This window comes from Porites lutea, chromosome 3, assembly GCF_958299795.1.
Source record: "Porites lutea chromosome 3, jaPorLute2.1, whole genome shotgun sequence".
Lineage (NCBI taxonomy): Eukaryota > Metazoa > Cnidaria > Anthozoa > Scleractinia > Poritidae > Porites > Porites lutea.
The window spans coordinates 7,877,184-7,886,253 of NC_133203.1; the positions used below are offsets into that span (position 1 = coordinate 7,877,184).

General features: G+C 37.3%; 1 protein-coding gene across 1 annotated transcript; it reads left to right on the plus strand.

Annotated features, from left to right (window-relative positions):
- Positions 1–211: 211 nt before the first annotated feature.
- Positions 212–4,737, plus strand: LOC140930347 (homeobox protein ceh-13-like). Its single transcript, XM_073380030.1, has 2 exons — positions 212–560; positions 3,107–4,737. The coding sequence occupies exons 1-2, from the start codon at positions 212–214 to the stop codon at positions 3,523–3,525; spliced, it is 768 nt and encodes a 255-aa protein (XP_073236131.1). The 3' UTR covers positions 3,526–4,737.
- Positions 4,738–9,070: the final 4,333 nt, after the last annotated feature.

Consider the following 9,070-nt stretch of genomic DNA (forward strand, 5'->3'; position numbering starts at 1 on the left):
AGCAAAGTGCACTTTTCGAGCGGTGTTTACGCGCGGCGGTGAAATCTTCAGTACTCCTGATCCCATTAATCGATAAATTGACCATAAGTGTGTTGAGCCCGCCCCGGTATATAAGACGGTCATTGTCGAAGTTCGTCTCCACAGCCATCAATTTCGCCCCCCAGATAGCAGCCCAAGTTTAAAGGTGCCCGTAGTATAATCCACGAGAAACATGGACGATTGGCGATGCAGGTTTCCTGCTGCTCCTCACTTGACATCGGCGATCCCGCATTTCCATGGACTAGATTTTGGAAGAACGATGCCTCTCCGGCATCCACCCAACGGCGCACATCCGAGAATCAACCTAGGCACGGCGCCTCAAAGTTTCCTTTCCTTCTCACCTCCAGTAGGACCTGCGTCGAGAACAGTGACAAGCCATGAGCTCTCAATTACGCCATCTTCCACCTCGTTTTCGTCTCCACAGCTACAGCCTTCAGCCAACGAAGGTGTAAGGGCTCAGAGCGCGGAGAAAAAACGATGGCAAACAGCTAACTACCGGTGGATGTTTACTAAGAGAAAAGGTAAAAGTAGATTAAAGGCTCTATCAAGATAAAAACACAAAAATTGTTCTACTGTCAGTGAAATCCCGTTACAAATGGCACCAATCTAGTTTGCAATCATAATCTTTTGTATTGTAATCTACTGGTTTGTGTGTTTTGTCACGATTTTTCGAGAAGTTATTACTCGCTTCGTGGATAAATGGGTATAAAATCTGAAGGACCCTTGCCAATACTGAATAGTTTCTGTAGCCATATCGGCCTAGTTTTAGCAACGCAACAATAATTTTTTTTTCTCTCAGCTTCAGGCAATTCCTTTTTCGCTATCGTGTTTTTAAAACCTATCTTGACAGAGTGTACGATGCCGAAAAGTGCACCGGCTCACTGCACGCACTGTTGAACAACAAATACGATGTAAGGAAACGGATTGCGCTTCCTTTGAAAAATAAAACGATCTGATGCCTATAAAAAGCATTAAGAAGAACCACATTCTGATAATACAACATAGGTGTATCTCAAACAAGCAAATTACTTTTAACACCATGATTTCTTTATAAGGAGCGTGTGTTTTTTGACATCGTGGAGCAGCAAATGACTAAGAATCTTTGATCGCTCGCTAAATGATGAATTTCTCATGGGTCATCACAGAAAGTGGTGTCTCAAAGTCTTCTTTCGAAAGCTGAAATTTAATATAAATCAAAATAAGCAATAAACTTTATTCCACAAAACGTTAAGTTAATCAAATTCAACGGCGGTTTTCGTTAATCAATGACCAAAATCAAAAAACTTAACATCGCTCACATTTTTCTAGTGTGCGAATAAACGAAAATAAACACCCAAAGTATGTGCAATATTAAAGCGATCCATTTCGGCTTAGTTACTCCATTACACCTGCTCGAGAGCTTGTTTATTTACACATTTGCAACAAAACAGGAACTTCTTTGCCGAATTTTTCGATTAAAACCTGTAAATTGGTAATTGATTTTTGTGTGCACTGCTGACACTTCGTTGACACTTGAGCAATTCTCGCTGATTGATTTCAATGCAGTGTGCTAATTAAACTCTTGAGATTAAATCATCGATGTTTGAGAGCCGACCTGGCATTTAAACTTATTGATTCACTAGTTCTTACCATCTAGTTGTTTCTGATCGCCATCTGAACGCCCTACAGCGCAATTGAAGAGAGAAAATGTAGAGTTTTCAAGACCGTCTTTGTTCTGGAATATCGCGCAGTACTGACATCAAGACTGTCTGTTCTTTCTTAGTTCTCTTACTTTCAAAAGTAGATGGAATTCGTTTCCCTCGGTTGACCAGAAGGGAACAAAACGCTCACGATCTTTACAAAATATAGGCAAAATCCGTCATGTTTCTAATAAAAACCACAAAAATAGTCGTGCGACCTTTGTAACCTACAAATATTGCTCCCATGTGTTTTGGGAATGTCTTGCAAAGTACAAAGCGCACAACCAAAGCCGTAGTATTTCTAAGCTTTTACCAAAAGTAAGATACTAATGAAAACAACTTAAGTCAAATGTAGTTCAATATGAAAAAAAAATCGAAATAAATTTAAGAGAGACTATTTTAAGCCTGCTGTTCGAACACGAGCAACAAGAGTCATAAATCATACCTACAGAATTTGGGAGGCAATAATGTCCTCGAACCTTAAGGGTATAAAATCAGCAGAATTAAAATATATGAGGTCTTTAAGCTGGAAAAATTTGCTAAGAAATAACTAGGAGTCATAATTCGTATCTAAAGCAAAATTTCTTCAAAGTTTTTCACGCCGTTTCACGTTCCTAGGTTAGCCCACCACCTAACTACAACAGGCATAAAACCTTTCAAGCATTTAGCTTATAGTTCTTCATTAAAATAAGCCACAAAAATCCATCTCTAAAGCAGTTTAACTGTGTCATTTTCAAAGTAAACATAACTGAGATAAAAACTATTACTGGGAGCACTTCCAAGGCTACAACTAAGATATAAGAATTATACACTTGCTTCAAAATAGAATAAAATCTAGTTGGACTAAATGAATTCTCATCTTGCAAGAATTATATGTTAAGTGGGAGTTAACTATCAAAGACACTTTGTCTTGAAAAGAACAACTTTATCGTTTTTAACGATCGACTGAAGAAAGGGTTATCTTGCTTATCATCGGCCACATCCGAAACAGTTTACATCCATCTTTAAACATTGCGACCCCACTGAATGCAACAAACTTATCTCCTGGCGTGGCCATATTTTCTTGGTCTTTCTTGCACGGTAATTAAGAGCAAACACATACTGTAAAATATCTTTAAAATATGATTCTATTGCCTCATTTAGGAAACGTAATCTTTTTTGCTTAGCTAATAAAGCTTCTTCCAAGCACATTATAACCGAGAAAATATGCTTCAAATCACAATTTTAGACTTGTGGTTTGGCCAATTGATGCCTCACTGATTTCGTATAAGCCGAATCGTCTTTGGGTGAATTGTAACATTGATTGCTAGATTCAAATCTTTGCGGTTTTCGACTTAATGTCTCTTCATTTCGTTATTCTTAATTTTAATGCCCTTTTACATCAACAGTATCTGCGCAATCAGAGAAAGAAGAAGTAAGCCAAGAGAAAAAAGGCCAAGCCATGCCCATCAACAAGAAGAGGTTCACTTTCACACAACGACAACTTGTGGAGCTCGAGAAGGAGTTTCACTTTAGCAAGTACTTAACAAGAACTCGACGAATTGAAATAGCATCAAACTTGGAACTAACTGAAACGCAGATTAAAATATGGTTTCAAAATCGACGGATGAAGTGGAAGCGAGAACTAAAAGAAACTATTCGAAAGCAAGTAGGGAAGGAGACCGCAGGCGGCCATTTCAATTCGAGCTTCCACCCAAGCTATCAGCCTTCTTTTCATCACGAAAGTGCTCCAGCATACCCGCAAAACCCTGACATTTTTGTCCAAAGACCTGCACCTCAATATTTTACGAACTTTTTATCGCTTTAATTCCTTACAGCTGACAAAAAGGAGATGTATTTAAGAAGAATTCATGGTCAATACATTGTATCGATATGGTATACATGCTATCGAGATATGTTATCTTTCACAAGCTTTTACACTGCCTCAATAATCCGTCTTAGAAAAGGCTGCGACTGGGAAGAGGAGTTGGCAGTTTTGTGCTTACATAGTTACAGCACTAAAAAAAACACTGCCTCTGGTTATTTTGATTTCATTTCAAGATGAAATGACCATCTGATAAAAATCTCAACAAAACAAAACGCGTACAAAAGAACAAAAACGCGAACGAGGCTAGAAAGGAAATGGCACATTACCTACGCTATATTAAAGGTTTTAAAAAAGACTGATACCTTTTGTCGAGGTCTCTGGCTGAGATATCGTCGACACAGTCGTGTTACAAGAGCAACCTCGGCGACTAAAAGCAAGAACGTGCGCTTAACTCAAAGGTCACTGAACCAAATTATGCGCATTGTGAACTTTCGGCGCATTTTATTAAAAAAAAAAAGTTGGGCAGTGTGACCGGGGGTATGTTTTATTAAATCCTCCATCATTTCCTTTTATTTAAACTGTCAGCTTGTCGCTGGAGTAGTTAATCTGGTTGTTTCACCGAGCAGTCTTTGAAACGAAGTCAGTACGGTGATTAGTCATTGTCGCTCGGTCCCTTTGAAGGAACAATGGCGTGGCACCCCGTATACAGCTCCAAACGCGCTTCATTTATCCAAGATCGATGGGCTATGCGGAATTGGCAGCTATGCAGGTGTCCTGAACGTACAAAAAGTATGAAATGTTACCACCAGAACAAAAACTCTTTTTGTGAACGTCGTTTTACAACACTCTCTTGTCTTGTCAGCCTGCATGCTGCTCCCTAAACGTGCAGCGCTGCTACTAACAACTTCATTTAGGTCAAAACAAGCCTCATTAAAAAATGTGAGTGTATATAGATATATAAAAAAAGAACAGAAACATCTGAAATTCATCAGACTTCAGCAGCCTTCATTTGATAGCAATGCTGAATTATTTTATTCCTCAGGCTAAAAATCTCAAACTGTATAACAGAAACTTGAGGGGAAAATGTTTAAATTTCCTAAAATTCTTTTCATATCTTTGCCTGTGGAAAATAATGTAATTAAATGCTCTGATATCTTGCTTGTAAAATAGCTTTATGTTGCATTTAACAATGAAGTATGTGTACAAATCGTAAATCAAAGAATAAAATGGTTTCGTGGACATGACCAGCAGTGAGTCTTTGTCCTAGAAGTTCCTAGACCTCCGACGTCATGCACGACTGCTTGATCAAAGTGAAGCAAAAAATGACGTGGTAGGCTTGAAAAGATGTCCGTTTAAAGTAATAATCCATTAATTTAAGTTAAATCACTAGTTGCATTGAGAAAAATGAGGACTGAAGAGCCAGACAATTAATAGTACATGGCTGAAGGTTAGGACACCATGAGGAATAGACCGACTGGTCCCTGAATTAATTATAGAGATTGTGCAGGACTGAATACATTTATACTCAAAGCGAAAAACTTACAATGCAAAACTTCTCTTAACGTTTTCTCTAGCGAAACCTAAACTGTTGCCTCAAACTATTTACCGACCAAATGCCTAGTCAGTCGAAAGTCTTGAAAGGCGGAGTCCGCTGCGATAAAAAAGCAACTATTTGAATTTTTTTTCCAAAGTATTATTGTGAAATCTGGAGTATAGTCTTTGTCACTGCTTTGATAATAAGAGTTTCTTAAAGAATTTTGAAACATATTGGTATACCACATTTTATTAAAAAAAAAAAAAAAAAATTAGTGCTTGCGTGTTCAGATTTCAATCATTTTAGTCTTGTGGTTTTACATCGTCTAACTCTTTTGTTACTGATTCATGAACCGTTAGACGCCATAAGACCGCAACATTGCTTATGCTTATAAACTCTTTCCTCGTGCGCGTATGTTTCCAAAAAATTCATTCCGTAAAATATTTCACTGATCCTTTGTGAACTTTAAATGAGCCATGCTGAATGAGGCAAAGAAATGCTAATCGAAGCGTGTTATTTTTTTAGGTCTTTTTAAGTGGGCTGGTTGCGCATTGGAGCAAGAAATCACAGCTGTTTTGTAAAAGGTGCGAAAAACGCCGTTTTCGACTTAACTTAGTTGGTGATCATTAGAAGGGCATGAAACAAGTGCCATGGTCTAAACAGTTACTCTTTACTTTGCAATTATGAATTTCCGGTTCTGATTAACAGAACAACAAGTTACAAAAGAGATGTGTTTTGTAGTAAAGATGGTATAATGAGTCGCCTCGGGTGAATTTACTTATCAGTGTCATCTAGCATATACATTGATAAACTTGAAATTCAAAACATTCTGGGGCCTGCCAAAATATCTCATGGAATGTGATTTTCTGGAACGCGCTTTTAAACTTTGAATTCTACATCCATTTTGAGCTATGAAGAAACTATCTAGTTCCCAAGAAACTGAAGTATTTACTCCAGTTATCCGGATCAATTTTTGAAGTTAAGGTATTTTACTATTTAAAAACTTGTTCTTTGATGTTGGTCGAGGGCTGAACCAGCGGGGTTCCGTCTAAAGTTATCCATCAACTGATAAAAAGCCTCTTGAATCAATCACCTAATACCGCACTTCAATCAAGACCTACAATTAAATGAAGCATTTGACGTCTAACTTCTTTTAATTTGACTGAAAAACTGAGTGTAGCTATACATCATTTTTATTAAGAATAATCGATCAATCAACCCAGTGTTTACTTAACGGTCTACCTCTCATTTCGTCCCACTTCAATTCGGTAAACTTTGTACTCTCCACGGGAGGTGGCCTGAGTCAACAACTAATATAACACCTCTTTGAGCAATCAATCCGCCTACTTAAGTAAAAAGATAAGCGATAAATATATCTTCGGTAAGATACAATAGAAAAAAGTTGTTTACGACGAATACGTTCTAGGTAACTGTTTTTCATGTTCAAAGGTCAAGAACACAGTCGGTGACACGTGTTAAGTAACGAATGTTTAGAGGAAAGACTGATGCCTATATATGTGCACAAGATTTAAAAGAATTTATAGCGATTGTTTTCCTTGCCGCAGCAGTGAGGCTGGCTCAAATGAAAGAGAAAGTACATTATTGCTTTGTTTCTGAAAATAAAAACACGTGCCAAGAAGGCGAAGCATGGGGTATCATTTACATTATAAAGCCGAACCTCAGCCAGGTAACCAAATTACCCAGATCTCCACGATTTGGACTCGATTAGGTGGTCTGTTACTGGAGATAGGTTCCAACTATGTCTCCTTAACCAGAGAAACCGATTTGGCACCGCACACGAGGGATGGTCGCATACGAGGGGTGGTCGCAAATAGAGACACTGGTCCTCAATAGAACAATGCTTCCTGGATGGGACTTTGATTGGTTGTCCCCTATGAGAGTTGGTCGCTTTAGATAACTATAGCGCCTTAACTGGGGAAAATGATTTTGGGATTCTGGGTCGCACGCGATTAATGGTCGCAAGGGGTAGTCGTAAGTAGAGACACCGGTCTTCAGTAGAACAGTATTGTCTGAGTAGGCCTCTAATGGTTCGCCTATGGAAAATGGTCGCTCTTAAAGGCAGGTTCCCGCGCCTATGGCGTCTTAACTGAGCAACTGATTTTGGCATTTTAAGTCGCTGGTCGCTTTTGAGAGGTAGTCGCATGCGATTGTGAGCTTGTCACTTTTATTCTTTATAAAATAAGACATTATCTTAGCTAAATAATGCTCTCAAATAACTCTGCAAGTACCTGAGATCGAGATAACTGAAAGTTCTTTACGTTGATACCGTGTGGGGAATCTTTTATATTGGGTTGACCTCTAGATATCCCCTTTCGAGAGATATTTGTAACTTTAGTTTTTATCTCTTGAATTAAGTATTATATTGTATTGTATTGTATTGTATTGTATTGTATTGTATTGTATTGTATTGTATTGTATTGTATTGTGTAGGGTTTAAAAATTTTTGCAATGAGAGATAGCGACACTTTTCTTTGTGATAGAAATGTAGTGTTTTTTAAAGTGAGGGGAGAGTGGCGCGAACTCCTTCCCAGAGCCTCTCTCCTTTTCCTGCTAGAGAGAATCCTAAGAACGAGTTTGGGAAGACCGAGGGGCTTATTGCAGCGGTACTGTTGGTTCTTATCAGAATAACAACATTTTAAAAAAGTCTCGATGATGCTCAATTCTGAAACATTTCTCTCATGGAACCATCATTAAAATTTGTTTGTAGACGTTTCAATTGAAACTTTTTGTTGCTCAAACTGACCCGCTGTTACGTAATATAAATTTTTTTATAACAACTTAACCCTTTCACGACTATACCTCGTTTTAGCAACATCATTCGTCAGATCCGTGGACCAAATCTTACGTTGTTACCATTCAAATGAAATCTCTTTGGCAGAACGTTTTCATAGTGCTATTATATTTAGTATGTAGTTCTAACTTTTGAGTCTGTGGATGAAATCCTGTGGTGTTACCATTCAAATGAAACCTCTTCAGCAGTACTTTTTCATAGTGCTATTTACTTAGCATGTAGTTCTAACTTTTGAGTCTGTGGTGGTGTTACCATTCAAATGAAACCTCTTCAGCAGTACTTTTTCATAGTGCTATTTATTTAGCATGTAGTTCTAACTTTTGAGTCTGTGGATGAAATCCTGTGGTGTTACCATTCAAATGAAACCTCTTCAGCAGTACTTTTTCATAGTGCTATTTATTTAGCATGTAGTTCTAACTTTTAAGTCTGTGGATGAAATCCTGTGGCGTTACCATTCAAATGAAACCTTTTCAGCAGTACTTGCACATGGTACTATTTATTTAGTATGTTGTTCTAACTTTTAATTTTATGTTTGCCACTATTATAAGTTCAAGGATTATCATAAGTCATTCGACTGCATTATTGTTGTGTATTGTGAACTTTAACTGCCATACATAGGTCTGATGCACTTGTGATTGTAAGTATAAACCATTAAAAGAGGTAAAACCCCAGAACTATCTTTTATTTAAGGCTGCAATCTCTGCAAAATTGAAAAACAAAACTTTCTTTGTACATTTTAACAACTTTTTACAATTTATTATAGTTCAAGTGATACAAGTAACCATGTATGCATGCCTGTATTTTCAATTTATTTTCTATAATAGCTTTCATTCTGTTCCATTTTATATTATGTACTTGCTTTTCTTGCAACTATAATTATTAGTTATTACTTATAAACCTTTGTAAACTGAAAAAATGTTGTCATTAACTCACTTAATATGTTTCTTTTATTCTCCGTTGATTAATTTTTAGAAGGTCACTAAAGTAGTATTCTCTCCTATGTTTAGCAATATTAATTTATTAAGCTGGTGAGATAACTAAGCCATTAGATGAAAGAACACTTTCCTAGACTTGTAAAAAAATTCTCGAAAAAGCAGGTTGCCGATGACACATCAAAAATTTTGTTCAATCTAGCTCATAGTTATATGCCTGTATTTTTATTCGCGACTGAACGTTGTGAGGAAATCTGCGTTATAACT